The sequence below is a fragment of the Symphodus melops genome (genome assembly GCF_947650265.1).
Source record: "Symphodus melops genome assembly, chromosome: 19".
NCBI lineage: Eukaryota > Metazoa > Chordata > Actinopteri > Labriformes > Labridae > Symphodus > Symphodus melops.
The window spans coordinates 13,884,547-13,899,721 of NC_136709.1; the positions used below are offsets into that span (position 1 = coordinate 13,884,547).

Sequence of the window (15,175 nt, forward strand, 5' to 3'; positions counted from 1 at the left end):
CAGCCGAAGAATGGACGCCAAAAAACCACAAACGGCTGGCGGCCAGTCGGCGTGCCCTATCAGAGGGAGGTTTTCACTGTGGTACGTAGATAAAGCCTTAAAACAATTCAATATGGTGTAAAGTTAGCTTACTTGTTATCACAAGAGTTAATTCTCTTTGTCATACACCTGACTGTTCTAATTTCTTCAAGACATGTAGATGTAACGTATTTGACTAAATCCACAAAGAAGCTATTTTACTCTGACACCATGCTCATAGTGGAAAGCTTAAATGCTTCGACAATGTCATTCTATTTATCCCAGGTTGTAAGTCATTTAAATATAACACTTTAACAACTTTTATCATTTGACCCAATCTTGACAAATAACGAACTGATTTAAAAAAACAAAAAAAACAAATATTTGAAATTTTGTTAGCTACCGTTGGAAAACAGCTAATGTCAGTATTCAAACACTGCGTTCCAGGTTGTTACTCATAATGGTTTCTGAATTATAAATTCACTACGACATGAATCTGACAGTGAAAAGATGATAACCATTCAAAATGTCATCTGGTGATTTTTCATTTGTCCAAGAGACAACAACATAGTATACAAGAATTCTGGAGCAATGTCAGACAACACTAACATTAGCATTCAGCAACTTTATAGCTATTGTTTCTGTATGAAAGGAAGTGGCTATAAAGATAATAATGTTGCTGATTTGATTGACACAATACAACTTAATATGCTTAAATTGCTGCACATTTTATTAGCTTGAAAAAATTAACTAGTGTACATACTAACAAGCTAATTGCTAATTTTAGCTAACATTTGTAGTCGCGGAAAAGCATTAGCATTGTTGTCCAAAGGTAACTAATGGGTTATCAAATAGGTTCTTGTTTTACTTTGTAATATGACCAGATTTTCCTCCAGGTTTTAACTTTATTTAATTATTTAAATTATCTCTCAGTTCCTTCTTCATTTGGAAAAGCTGTAATTATAATGGTTGTCGTTCTGTACCACTGACAACCTGGAATAAAATATTATGGCATTACAACAACATTTTTAGCTTCCCTCTCTGAGCGTGACATCACAAGAAAAAGGCTGCCGTGCTGATATAAATCAAATCCTGGAGCTTTTGAATGCTCAGCCTCTCACAGCTTATCAGGGGAGTTTCCTGCTGCCTGTGTTCTCAGGGAGAGGAGGCGATGGTTCTAAGGACATGTTATGAGGGAGTCCAGAGGGACGGGGAGTTGATTTGTGTCAGAGACACTGTTCTGCTGAAATCTGGACCGAGGAAAAAGTCTCTGCCTTACGTGGCCAAGATCTCAGCTCTGTGGATGGAGCCAGAGACGGGTGAGACACATGATACGCACACTTAACACCTCACAGCGCAAGAGACACTGAAGTGATGTTGTTATAACTGTTTCGATGACGGAGTTGAACTGTGTTTTAATTTTTCAGGAGAGCTGATGATGAGTTTGTTTTGGTACTACCGTCCAGAACACACGCAGGGGGGGCGAAACCCAAATGTACATTGTGAGGTGAGAGACAAATTATATTTACTCTATTAAATGCTTGTTTGCGGGGGTTAAGATTTAACCGCAAAACACTTCACTGAACCCTGTGTGAAGGGCTTTTAAATAGAGGAGCAGGCCATGACAAACTGCATGTAAGCGGCAAGAGTATTTCAGCTGCATGCCACCTTACAATAACTACCAAAACACTGAAACCAATTATTCCACTTACAAGTTGTGTGTATCCAAGACCAAAAATATCTCATTCCTCCATGTTTTTTAACCCCCATTGTTTCGTAGCAATAAGCCGCACAGCTGTACTAGATGACACATGCCTTAATAATCATAAACATTGCCCCTTCAGTTTATTTAGAGATAATCCTACACACAATCCAGCTACTGCAACTGGGTTTGTTGTTAGACGTCACACTCCACTGCTGATTGTGGTCTTATTGTGAGATTTGTTGACAACAAGGAACGGATAATAATGTTAAACAATAAAGACATTCATAGCTCAGTTCTTCTCTGCTAATAAAAGAGTTCTGAGCCTCCTCCCATGTAGTTTTGAATTCATTTGTTCCCGGCCGAAAACTGACTTTGCATGAAAATTAGACCATTACAATTCATGAGAGGACTTCTGAGCTTTTTGGCCAAACTCAGAAGCGGAAAAAAAAAACCACACACACACACACACACACACACACACACACACACACATAAGCAAATGGACACACATGTTGAGGAGCAGCTTATGTTTTTCTTGCTTCCTGTTGTCAGTAATCTCCCGGAGGAACACGTTGCACTTTATTTAATCTTTAGAAACATTAAACCACATGAAGTCTGTCATTTGTATGCTGCACTAACAAACAACAGACATATCAGAGCAACACTTTGAGAACAGCAAGAGGTAGAAATGAAACACTTGTATCTTTTGAATCATGACTCACTTCTGGGAGAGCAGGTGAGACAGATGTGCCTGTGTTGAAAGATGTAGAAGAATGTTTTAGACCTTGTGCATGTGCGCAGAGTCTTTGACTGCATTTTCACCGAAAACTGTCAACTGTCCCATGAGGGAGTTATTTTCTGCTAACAGGAGAAAGAATCTAAAGAATACTGAAAGTTCTTGACAAATTAGAAATGTTCAGTGATGCTGTTGTTCCCAACAACATACACCCCCTCCACCATTGAGGGGGGATAATGTCTTCTTGTGTGTGTGTGGATTTAACTGAAGACTGAACATCAAAAATGTCTTGCCCCAGAATGAAATCTTCGCGTCACGTCACCAGGATGTAAACAGCGTGGCCTGTATTGAAGAGAAATGCTATGTCCTAACATTGGCACAGTACTGCCGGTAAGAAGAAGAATTACACGCATGTATATTTATTTTTTTATTGCAGCTTTGGAAATGTATTTCATGGATCGACCATGTTGCTTTTGAAAGATTTGCACATTCACTGAATTAAAATGCACAATGATAAAAAATTAAGCAGACAGTTTGAGGCTACAAATCATTTTTCTATTGTTCCTCTGAATAACTATGAGGGCAATTTGGTCTAATGCTCTGTTTTTGTGCTTCGTCTAGATTTTGTGCCTTGGTAAAACGCCGTAGGGACGGTGTACGTGACAGTGCCGCCTCCCTTCTGGTGCCACCTTTTGTTGGTAATGCCATGCCCACCCACCACTGTGTGCCCGATGATGTCGACCCAGAGCTGGTGTTTTTCTGTCGACACGTCTATGACTTTCGCTATGGACGCCTCCTCAAAAACCTGCAGTAGCATCTGACGGGAAATGACACAGATTACGATGGGACGTGAGAAGATGTTACTGCGGTTGCATCCTTCACAACTTTAATTTACCACAAAACCGATCTGCTGCCTGTGTGAGAGGGACTGGAAGTTTATGATGAAGGATTTATAGATCAACTTATTTTTGTTTTAAATTCTTTTTCACACTTCCATGCCACTCGTTGATTTAGTGAGAGTAATGGTCTGACATATTGTAAAAGGATTGCTATGGCTGTGTAAATGGTTTGTATCATACATGGCTCTCTGGTGTCGTAGCAGCTGTGTGAAAAAAACCTCAAGCCTACTCTGCTGTAGAAAACGCTACTGTAGCTCTTAGAAATGTGACATTTGATAGATATGAACAGAGGTTGATGTTACATGTTGATTATGTCACTGTTCGAGTGACAGATTTCAGATGCATAATGTGTCACGGTGAAATGTTATGGTTGAAGAAAAGTTGAGGTATATTGTGCCCCTTTGAAGAGAAGACGAACATAAATGTCTCAGTGGCTGAGGACATCATCACATCTATTACTACAGGTCTCTCAAATTTGCAGCGGTAAGAAACGTTTCTTGCACCGATTTATGATGAGAAGATCAATACCACTCTTATGTCTGTACCATAAATATAAAACTACTACCACCTGTTGGTTAGCTTAGCTTAGCATAAAGTCTGGAAACGGTGAAAAGCTAGCCTTGGTATTGACTGAGTCAAATAAGATGTTTCCGTAGGCGAGCTGCTATCGATTGGCTTTGGACTGTGCAAGGCTAGCTGTTTAGCCTTTGTTTTTCCATACTTAATGCTATGCTAAGCTAACCAAATCCAGTTTAGAAATGTTTTGAAACTTTTTTTTTGCCTGATATTAATTTGGTTTTATTAGACTTAAGAGTTTGACAAAACGTATAACCACTTTGAAACTAGTGCGATAACACACGTAATATTGGTGGAAAACATTGACACGTTGACATTTTTACTAGTTTTGACTTCGAGTTAGAGACAGCATATACTGTGTTATGTTTGCTATTCTCACTTGATAAATCACCTGAAACCAGTTAATTCTGAGTAAGGTAATTGGACATGGTATATAAATTAGATTTTTGAATAACTGATATCCAATACCACTTTCTTTTTTTGCAGTACTGGAGGCCGATCCTGATACCAAATCCACTCCAACCCCATGTTAATCAGACAGTGTTATTGGTCATCTCATCAGAACCTTGAAAGTTAAGCAAATAAGCAAACCCATCTTACATTATTAAATACATTTGAAGCTTACTGTGGTGGACTAGACCCTGAGAAAGATCAGAAAGATGAAATTATTTTTTCCTGCCCACTTATTGTTAACCTATCAAAACATAAAGTGCAGAAATTCTTTAGTTACACCTCTTGTGAGTTTCTCAGATAATTTTAGCTTTCGTGTTATATTTGTTGCTCTAAAATCAACATCCCTGGGGATTTTCTTAATGTCCTAAAGAGCCACACTCTACAAAGAAAGCACAGTTCAGGTTGCTTGACATTGCAGTTTAGAGATGTCCAGTTGCATTGAGGGTGTTTTTGTTATGCCAATTATTGAGAGTATTTTACTTTGTCAAAGCTGTTTTCCAGATGCGTGATTTGACTCTGGTCTTAGCTGACTGTATAATTGCTTTTATATTTCTGGATGAGTGTCTGTTTTTGGCAGATGGCATCAGTTAGTCACTTATATTCTTGTTTGTTCACCGATGAGATGGTGAGTAATGTATTGAGTGTAGCATTTAGATCAGTGATGATGATTCATTCCTACGTTTGAGAGAAGACGAGTATTTATTTCTGTACTGAGATGAAAATATAATTTATTTTCAAAAGATGATTTTAAAGAATAGAGTTTTAGATTAGTGGCGTTCATTCCTAAATTTAAAGGTTAAAGATGTTTCTCCTTTTAGCTACACTGTCTCAGATGAAAGTGTGAATCATTTGCAATAGTATTTCTGTGACTGATAGAGCTTGCTTACCCAATTCAGACCCACTCAATGCTGTATTAAGATGTTGAAGTCCCCAAGGTGGATATGAGGATACATTTGGAGTATTTTGAGGGATCTCAGTTACATTTTGAAGGACACCTGTGAACAGAGATGCTTAACCTGCAGGACCAAAATGTACCATCACCCTTCCCAGCTTCCTGTCATTATCCTTTCACTTCTCTTCAGATGATGAAGCTTTGCCTCTATACCTTTAAATGGTGAATGCTATAATGATTTAAACTCACCTTGCCACTAGCCTGTGCCCTTTATCTTGCTGCCTTAGAGAACATTCCCAGCCTTTCATTTAGAAATGTGTACCAATACAGCCTGGGGAAATGAAGCTTTTTAGTCTGCTGATTGTGATCCCTAAATGCTTGAGATGCTTCTCAGGTTTATCACATTCATGTGATCTTATGAGATCTGGAAGGCAAAACTGAATCTCTATCCAACACAATAATTTTGACAGAAGTCTGTGCAAGTTTGAAATCTTACAGATCTTTATTATTCAACTCAAAGCATTTGACACTGGGAGAAATGCCAATTTACTTTATTGTTAAGAGTTAAACAAGCGGTTTGATAATGTTGTCATAAGCAGCATGATGCAACAGCTAGATCCAGTTTACATTAGCTTTGCATAAGAACTGCAAGAGGTAATAGCAAGCATAGCTGTGACCGAACAAAACACGTCATTTACCTTGCAGAACCTTTAAAAAAAACAACAACACACATTTAAAAGTAGCAAGAGCTATTTATCTCGGTCTCAAGTCTTTATGCTAAGCTAAGCTAATTGTCTCCTGTTATTTAAAGAAAGTTATTGATGGTACTTACCACAATATTGAGTTGCTTAGGTTTGTAGTTTTGTGCCTCTTGAATAACAGCAGCTGCACTTAGCTTGATCCTCAAACGTTGTTGAGGTGGAGTAAGATCATTAAATGCCATAAAAATATGAAATCATTATCCTTCTATTAACTCTCCATCTGAATACTTATATTTCAAACGGTTATCTTTTTCTTTGCCAAAATGTAACTAACACCACACTCTTGCTTGGCTCGAGAGAGGTTGGTTGCAGAAAGATTGAGGTAGTGACCTAAGCCACATTTTGATCAAATGACAAGATTCTCAATAATGTGGATATTTGGAAGGACAGTAAAAAAAAGAAGTCATGATTTAAGCGGTAATTTAGATGTTTATGACAAACTATTTACAGACACTTCACAAGCACAGTGGTGAAAACCTTATTGTCAAATGAAAGATTTTGAGTAGGAGATGATCACATCCTGCCTACCTTTTAAAAGGGAGCTGTAACTTTATGTTTAAGCCGAGAAAAACAGAATTCATTTTGTTACGGATTCATATTTGAATTTCAAAGTTATGAAAAATGTATTGATTTAAGAAAAAATAAAGCCTTTCCATTCTGCCTTTCTAAATGAACCAAAGGCAATTTATATCAGATAAACCATTTTATTACAGAATCATTTCTAAAATGATTGTGAAGAAACGGCAGTAAAGCCCACTCAGCACAATGAGATAAAGCAGAATACGGGGAAAAAAAACATTTGATATGATTTGGTTTTGAAATTGTAAACCCCCAGTGGGTGTTTACACAGTACAGATTATGGCTTCAGGAACCCTTCAGCAGACTAATTATGTTTAATCAAGATTTGTGGTAATTATGTCTTACTTGGTCCTCTGTGCCTGTTCCCCTTAACCCGTCTTAATTCCAAGCTTTTTCCATAAAGAGAAGGATGAGCAGTAGCTGTTGTTTTTACCCACCTTCCAAATGCCTTTCCTTTTTCTCAGATGAAACCATTCTTATCTGTAATCGCCACAAAGAAACATTTGCACCAAAAAAACAAACTGACAGGGTAGTTAGGAGTATTCAAATATTTCAAGTATTTCATTATCCCCAAGGTGTACAAAACCTAAACTCTGGTTCTTCTGATGTGAATTTCTGTTCATATTCTTTGCATGGCATTTTTGGAAATATCTTGGAAATATTAATCACAGCACAGAATATTTGTATGGTTTCAAATGGACCTCTGTAATATAAGAAAAATATTTAATTGTAATAAATAATATATGAGTTTGAGCATGTGTTCATTTTATTTTTGAAGCTGTTCCAGATGAAACTGGTACTCTTTCTAGGTTTAGAGCTGTAGTACTGACTGTTGCCCACATGATGGCTCACTTGACCAAAATACTTTTACATCTGACTGCCTTGACGAGTTATGGTTATCACAGTGATCATAGCACTGACTTTTGAAAATATAATCAATAGTAGTGTGTCTGGTATTTGATGAAAATCACCTGAGATGAATATGACACATTAGTCAATCAGGTTGAGATGCTTAAAAACAGGAGCAGACCAACCAGTTTCAGTACATGTCAGTGTAACTATGTATTACACAGGCAGGCTATAGGTGTAGGGTTAAAGAATCTAACAAGAAATTACATTTAGATGTTACATTGCCTTTATAGTATTTACCCACAGAATTTATAGTCTTAATAATTTTGATATCTGCGATAGGGTTAAAAAAAAAAAAATCACATGAATTCATGATTCCTAGGTGATTAAAACCAAAGAATCTTTCTAAATATTTGTCAAAACTGCTTCCCCAAAGCAAGATGGCGGAATGGAGCTTGTGATGAAGTGAATGTCAACGTTGCAGAACATCACGTGGGGTTGTACTGTCACTAGTGGGTGCTGCACAACTAACACTTCCCTTTGCTCGAGCTACATGTGTAAAAGAAAATCATGTATGTTCATGTTATTTTGATCCTTAATGTAAAAATAAAGTAAGAACTGAAAAAAGAGTTCCAAAATGTTCATGATTAAATGACACCTGGAAATGTCTAAAGTTTTCATGAAAAGTGATGACCGCTTATACTTAATAAAAAAAAATATTCTTTGATTATATCAATGAAAAATTTCCAAAACTTCCTAGGATTTATAAACAATGACATTTTTAATTCTTGGAAACTAGGACATTTTACAAGAAAATTGTGACTTTAACTGTCAATGGGAATTTTCAGAAATTGTTGGAAAATTGAGTAATTGGAAATGTACTGGAAATGTTTGGAAAGTTCCTGCAATTTAAATGGACATTTGTGAAAGTTTTATTTTTTTATGTAAGTTTTCAGTGAGATTTGGAACTTTTCTGTTTCTTCACCTTTTTGCTGTTGTTACAACATTCCAACTTTCTAAAGTGGAAACATGTGAACACACTGAAGTTAGAAGAATGTTTTCCCAACCCGGAGACTGGGACCATCTGAGGAGCATATGAATGCATCTGCTTCAGGCTGCACTGACTTCTCATTCCGTCATCAGAGATTAGATGCATTTTTGGGAAGATTTGATCCAGATAAGCATTACATATACACAGATCTTCTTAGTGGAATAGAAAAGCATTTGAATCTTGCAGAAAAACATACTGAAGTTCATCATCGGAAAGCCATCGTTATGATGAATCTAACCAGACAAAAAGATTAAGCTGGACAAGCCCCCATTTTATCACAACCTGGCTCAAGAACAGTCTTTGACAAAATGGGGAGACCAGACCACACATAGCTACAAAGTAATACTTTAATAGTCAAGAAAGTCAGTGTGTGTGTGTGTGCGTGTGTGTGTAGAGGTGAGTATAAGTTCACAACAAAGCATTAAATTGCATTTGTCCTACTCGGAAACTTCTTTTTCTGATGTGACCAGCACCACTCACAAATGCAGTGTATAGCCTCCATATCAGAGACATGCCCTTACTACTTTAGGTCATCTGCACCCCATGGTCATTTACATTTTAATCATTGTCTGTTATCAAATACTACATTAATATCCTGCAATTTCACATTATTGTCTGTCATCCCAAGACAAACTATGACTTCAAATCCTGAGAGCTGGCAAGTCAAATCTTACTCTTGATCTACTACCTGTGATAAGTATCCTTCAGAAGAACTTAAATATTCAATTCATGTTAAAATAATTGGGATATTGTATTATTCAAATGAGAGAGAAAAAACCATGTTTCTTAACGTTTTCATTTAATAAATCAGAGATATTTAACAAGCATATAAAATAGGCAACAGGTTCATCTGGATGTTCTAAAAGATTTCTCCAAATGAATAAAGCCATATTTCCTGTCATTCAGGTCAACATTATTCAGTAAGATTTTCTCATTTATAAATGTCGCTGTCAAATGTATAAGTATAGCTATTCATAAATGCAGCAACATCCAATAATCTTGCACAAAACACTTTACCCAGTAAATTTCATTGTAAAGGTTGTGTGTGTAGTTTGTGTTTTTGGTGAAACTCTGCACAATTTGGAGGATTAATGTTGAGGTAAACTGTATTGCATTCTGCTAAACAGCATTGAACATTTTAATCATGCCTTTTTTGCATTGGTTCAACCTTTAAAGACATTGGGACTTACATTTCCAATGCCATAAAATAGTGTCCTTTCTTTGAGCAAGCCAAGAATGCTCAAACTCTGTACATCGGATTATATGACTGTATGATGTTGTTAAACATGCATCGTTTCCCAACCCAAGCAGAGTTTGAAATATCAGGAAAGTGGACCACAGCGTCCGCTGCAGTCAGGAAAGTGGACCACAGGAGGGAACTTTATAAATTTATAACCCAACAAAGTCTAACCTTTCACTTCTCTCAGAGCACAGACGAAACTATGCATTTGAAAATAAAAACATGCGCAACTTTGATTGCATTTTAAATATAAATTAAATATCAAATATCACTGCATTAAAAGGGGTGAACTCTGTCTTTTTATTGAAACACAGGTAAAACTTCACATGTAATATCAACATGGTAAAAAGAGATATGCTACAATATTCTCAGGGATATAATCCTGCCTTGGATGTCACAATTTAAAAAAAAAAAAAGTCATGTCTCTGACAGATAAGTTGTTGAAGTCATTAGAGATTAATGTACAACATTACTGCACGTGGTCTTTCATTATATGAAGATAAAGAGCAAGTCTCATTACAGACACTGTGGGTAGAGTCGTTATAGGCTAAATGATAATCTACCAGACAAACAGGCTAAAATTGTCACATGTATTTTCCAGGTATAACTTGGTTGATGGGACAGAACACATGTGATTAATGAGTAGTTAACACTCCGTTGCCAGGGACACTGAGAAGGATGACAGGCTGTGATCTGTTTCATCGACCGCTGTTCACAAAAGCTGGGGCCGAAACGCTGCCATACATTAAGACACTCAAAGTGGGCAACACACATAACAAGTCAGCCCTACTGAATGATCACAGAATTAGTTCTTTTAGTGTTTCTATTTTGACCACATTCATTTCTCTGGGTTGTGAGCGTCATCTTCCTCAGTGTTTTGTTTTACAGCCTCCGTGTCGTCATCCTCGTCGTTTTGCGTTTGGTTTACATCAACCACGTCCTTGTTCGGAGACGGCCGCAGGAGGTACTCAAGTTCTTCTGCGCTAATCGCCACTTTCTCAGGAATCAGCCACCTTTTGAAGTGTTCAATTTTACTGGGAAAGAGAGGTACACAAGTAATCCAACGTATTATTATGATTATGGTTATTATCATGCGTTTTTCTCCTGCAACATCAAAGGTTAAAGATGTAAGAATAAACTCCACCTCACCTCTCATCCATGTCTCCTCCTTGGAAAAGCTCTGAGGTCTGAGCGTCGTGCAGAAATCTGTCCCAACATTCCTTCTTAGCTTGAGATAAGGAGCGCAACATGTCCCTGGAGGTCACATCACTGGACTGGCCCTTCAGTTTCTTCAGGCGGTTCTCTGCAAAATGTAGACAGCAATTACAGAATGTTGCTTCTTGAGTTTGTTTTCGACATTTCTAAAGGGAGGTTGAGAGCCGACTGCAACAACGCATGCAAATGAAATGCACAGAGCAGGATGCAGAACTTTGTGGGCCACATATCTCAAAATGAACAGTGCATTTTCTCCCACGTGTTACTGTAGTTTTCCAAATCACCTAGTAGATGTATAATAACCAGGTGGGTGGAGCACAATTTAAAAAACGACCTAGAAAAGGCTGAGAGGGTGTTATTAGTACCTAAACTGGCTATGTAGATCTCAGAGTCCTCCATGGGTTCCCATATGGCAGCAGCAGAGGAGGAGCTGGTATGTATCCCGTTTGATTGTCCATTGACTGGTGCTGTTGGCTGGAAGGAGTCTTTGAACTCTGTGTTGTTGTCCGGATTTATTTCAGCTCGCTCATTGGGCAGACTTGAGCAGATTTCGGACCACAGATCTCCACTGGACCGGACCTCCTGACTCTCGAAGTCTTCAATCATTGTGGTGCAGAGACTGAGTGAGAGCAGAAATAATCCACATCATCATGAGACGTACTTTAGACTTGATACATTCAGAAACGTTAACACATTAAATATAATGAAGACAAATAGTAAAACGATGCAGATTTCCAACTACAAAAAATAATAATCAAAAACGGAGCTTGATTTACACCAACATGCAGTCTGTCAATGTGAATGATGATAATGAATTGCAAAAACGCCTTACCCGTCTGAAATCCTTCAAAGCTTAATCGTAACGTCCTTAAATGTATGAATTGAAAGATTAAAGATTAGCCTGGTTAGCTAACTGTGTTCAGACAGTAACCACAAATCTGAGTCGAGCGATGGACAACTTCCCTATTTACTGTCACATGATTGGACTTTATCAATGCCCGTCAAAAATGAATTGAGATGTGATTGGATGACACTTCAAGGGTCTAAGATTCAGCATCTGATTGGCCCGTTGGAAGCCCGGAAGTTTGCCTCAGCTGGAAGGGACTGGGGACGAACTCCGAAGGTAAACAACCTTTTTCTGACCGCTATGTAGTGTTTGTATCAGTAATTACTGTCTCAAGAGAATGTTGCAGGTTTTGGAAGCAGTGTAAATAAGTTATCTGCTTTAATGTTAACTTAGCATAGACGTGAACTGCTCGCAGGATAAATGTCATGCTCAGTTTGATCTGTGAACAACATGCTCTGCAACGTTCAGGTAATTTTGCATGGTATTATAGGAAAACTGTCACCTTAATTGCAACCCAGGGGATGCATCCATACAACTATAATAATAATACAGTTTGTGTGGTTGTGTCTGATATTCAGGATGATCCTGACTCTGCAGTGAGATCCAGTGTAGGAGATGCGAGCAGCGCTGCGCCTCGCATTAGTGGCTGTCCCTATGGGTTTGCTGCTGTCCCGCACCATGGCGTGGATGTCCAGTGGCAAAACACATCCAGAGCTCGTCAGCAGGCTTAGGGGTACTGCACTATTAAAACAGGGTCTTGGGTTTTACACGATTTTACAAGGATTTTAAGCTGTGCATCTGTCTGTCTGTCTTACATCAATAAAGTTTAGTCTAAGTCTAAATACGCTTTACCTTTATGTACTGGCTCAATATTATATTTTATTTGTCATATTTTGACCCTGAAAGCATCTGTAAACACGTCAATGTGGAGAGAGCAATCATCCTGCACACGTTTCAAATTTCATATTTGCCTTCTCCTTTCTCCTCAAGATCATGGGGTGATCCATAGCGATCGAGTGTTTAATGCAATGCTGGCTACAGACAGAGGGATCTACTCCAGAGAATATCCCTATGCAGACTCTCCTCAGTCTATCGGTATTGATTTTAGTCATTCTTTATAAACACGTAGACACACATACACACATTTCTTATCAGTACAGTAACAGCTGTATGTTTTATTACAGGCTACAGGGCAACCATCAGTGCACCACACATGGTGAGGAAACATTTCACTGTTAAACTTTCTACCCACAAATAATCTTGTTTACAAATGACTAGCTATATTTCCCCTGTGCTGGTTTGACAGCATGCTCATGCTTTGGAACTGTTAAGTGACAAACTAATTGAAGGGGCATCGGCACTAGATGTAGGCTCAGGAAGTGGATATCTCACTGCCTGCTTTGCAAGGATGGTAAGTTGTACAAAAACATTGCCTAGGACTTCCCCCGCGAGTACTATTGATGCAATATGGCAGAATGTGATACATTAATCTCTCTCTTGTTTGCAGACAGGGCCTAGTGGTAGGGTGGTCGGCATTGAACATATTGAAGAACTGGTTCAAATGTCAATAAAAAATGTGCAAGCAGATGACCCAGAATTGCTCACCTCTGGACGTGTTAAACTTGTCTGTGAGTTATAAAAAACAACCTTAAGGTACACCCATTTTGTTGCTAACGTCAAGTAAGGACACTGAAGAAACTTTCTACATCTGTCACCAGTGGGAGATGGAAGGCTCGGCTACCCAGAGGGCGCACCATATGATGCCATTCATGTTGGTGCAGCTGCAGCTACCATTCCGAAATCTGTAAGCACATGTGGAGATTTACCTGTTGTATGAAAATCACGATCAGAAACAATGAAGTTTGACAGCTACACCCAAATTCAGTCTGTGTTATCTGCATTGTCTTTTCAAAGCTCTTGGAGCAGCTGAAGCCTGGTGGCCGGTTGGTGCTCCCAGTGGGCCCTGATGGTGGCAGTCAAGTGCTTGAACAGTACGACCGGCAGAGTGATGGGACCTTTCTCAAGAAAGCTTTGATGGGAGTGATTTATGTCCCCCTTACTGACAAGAGGCGTCAGTGGCCTGGGTAAAAAATAAGTAATTACTTTGTACAAAGTCAGTGAATGAAGCTAAAGTAATTTAACAATAAAAGCTGCACACACTGTTTTAACTCTTAACTCTTTCAGAAGCTTCTGGAATCTAATAAGTTATAAAATCAGTCATGAGAAACATGCAGAAATATTGTTGTATCCATTGCCATCCTTCTTTCTCTTGCCAGCGGTGAGCTCTGACTGCAGTGTGGTTGCCCCTGCAGGAGGTGGCGTTGGTGCTGCGTCTCTGGGGCGCCGTAGCACTTCTTGTGGTTTGACTGAGCCCCACTCCTAATGGCTACCTGCTCTATTTGGTTGTCACTTAGCAACATAAAAGGAGGATCTCGCTCTGTTTGCCTGACCAGATTGTCTTCCAAGAGTGCTGAAACAGTGAGTGACTGAATGAGTAACCACGGTTGGACTGAGGACCCAGAATCCTTTGAGTTAACTCAGGCGCTAGAAGGATAAGGTAGAAGATGGGTTGTGTAAGATTTTACTGATTTCTTTATTATTCATGGGTTCAAGTTGCTTTTGTTCAGAAGTTAAAGAAATTTAGTTATGGCTTAAAAAAGCTAAAATAGGTTTTTTTTGTTCTTCAGGATATTTGGAAATTCAGTTGAAAGATAAAAATGTTTTGTATATAGGTAATCTCAAGGCATTAATTTGGTTGTTTTTAACTCCAGTTACTCATACAAAGAAAAGTGAATGATGATGAAACTACAGTAAATTAATAAAGTAATATATTTTTTTGTAAGAGGTTCCTTACCTGCTTCTTATTTCTATGTAGAGTCATGTACTGTACTGTAGAGCAGATGAGGCATTGTGCCAAAAGTTATCAATTGAGAAAACTAACATTTTAAAACGAAAGTATAATTGTGTGTAAACTTGTATGATTTATTAATAAAAACCCACGGAACCAATGGCTTATTGTATTTTTTGCACTCATTAATGTCAAAGCATCTTGATCAGGACCAACCACGGTGGGGACAAGGAAGACGAAAACTCAATCAGTTTCAGTAAATCAAAACAAAGTGAGCTTTACTGTAGCAGTAATGTAAAGTACTGGCAAAAATAATTCACTTAATTTTTTCTTTTAAGATTACTTGACTTTTTTTTTTTTTTACATTTAGTAAAAGTAGCTGTAGATAGGCAGCAGGGACTTTTTTATTACCACAAGTTAAGACTACACTTATTACATTAAAAATGAATGGAATTAAGACCAGGTTATCCCTGCGTGTCAACAACATAAAGGGTCAATACACGCTG

General features: G+C 38.1%; 3 protein-coding genes across 4 annotated transcripts in view; 2 read left to right on the top strand and 1 right to left on the bottom strand.

Moving 5' to 3' along the window:
- bahd1 (bromo adjacent homology domain containing 1) overlaps window positions 1–7,372 on the top strand; it is a 32,475-nt gene extending 25,103 nt beyond the window's left edge. For both annotated transcript variants that reach the window (XM_079370238.1, XM_079370239.1), the window contains exons 3-7: window positions 1–81; window positions 1,178–1,337; window positions 1,446–1,525; window positions 2,758–2,849; window positions 3,081–7,372. The exon at window positions 1–81 is cut by the window's left edge and continues 329 nt beyond it. In XM_079370238.1, coding sequence (XP_079226364.1) covers window positions 1–81; window positions 1,178–1,337; window positions 1,446–1,525; window positions 2,758–2,849; window positions 3,081–3,273 — 606 coding nt within the window. In that variant the 3' untranslated portion in view covers window positions 3,274–7,372. The remainder of the gene's footprint in view (window positions 82–1,177; window positions 1,338–1,445; window positions 1,526–2,757; window positions 2,850–3,080) is intronic.
- A 2,663-nt stretch (window positions 7,373–10,035) lies between these two features.
- On the bottom strand, window positions 10,036–11,929 carry ccdc32 (coiled-coil domain containing 32). Its single transcript, XM_079368999.1, has 4 exons — window positions 11,807–11,929; window positions 11,340–11,593; window positions 10,909–11,062; window positions 10,036–10,793 (listed from the first exon to the last, which is right to left on the bottom strand). Exons 2-4 carry the CDS (start codon window positions 11,578–11,580, stop codon window positions 10,598–10,600), a joined length of 591 nt encoding a protein of 196 aa, XP_079225125.1. The 5' UTR covers window positions 11,581–11,593; window positions 11,807–11,929; the 3' UTR covers window positions 10,036–10,597.
- Window positions 11,930–11,981: 52 nt separating this feature from the next.
- On the top strand, window positions 11,982–14,829 carry pcmtl (l-isoaspartyl protein carboxyl methyltransferase, like). Its single transcript, XM_079368998.1, has 9 exons — window positions 11,982–12,097; window positions 12,400–12,554; window positions 12,812–12,916; window positions 13,006–13,037; window positions 13,128–13,232; window positions 13,329–13,449; window positions 13,540–13,625; window positions 13,736–13,905; window positions 14,134–14,829. Exons 2-9 carry the CDS (start codon window positions 12,437–12,439, stop codon window positions 14,168–14,170), a joined length of 774 nt encoding a protein of 257 aa, XP_079225124.1. The 5' UTR covers window positions 11,982–12,097; window positions 12,400–12,436; the 3' UTR covers window positions 14,171–14,829.
- Window positions 14,830–15,175: the final 346 nt, after the last annotated feature.

Excerpts from the sequence above, each read along its gene's own strand:
- ccdc32 (XM_079368999.1), bottom strand. The coding sequence starts at position 11,580 with ATGATTGAAGACTTCGAGAGTCAGGAGGTCCGGTCCAGTGGAGATCTG. Across the intron at positions 11,063-11,339 it reads GATCTACATAGCCAGTTTAG|AGAACCGCCTGAAGAAACTG; the intron begins GTACTAATAACA and ends TACATTTTGCAG. Across the intron at positions 10,794-10,908 it reads GGAGGAGACATGGATGAGAG|TAAAATTGAACACTTCAAAA; the intron begins GTGAGGTGGAGT and ends TCTCTTTCCCAG.
- pcmtl (XM_079368998.1), top strand. The coding sequence starts at position 12,437 with ATGCGAGCAGCGCTGCGCCTCGCATTAGTGGCTGTCCCTATGGGTTTG. Across the intron at positions 13,038-13,127 it reads CCATCAGTGCACCACACATG|CATGCTCATGCTTTGGAACT; the intron begins GTGAGGAAACAT and ends CTGGTTTGACAG. Across the intron at positions 13,233-13,328 it reads CTGCCTGCTTTGCAAGGATG|ACAGGGCCTAGTGGTAGGGT; the intron begins GTAAGTTGTACA and ends TCTTGTTTGCAG.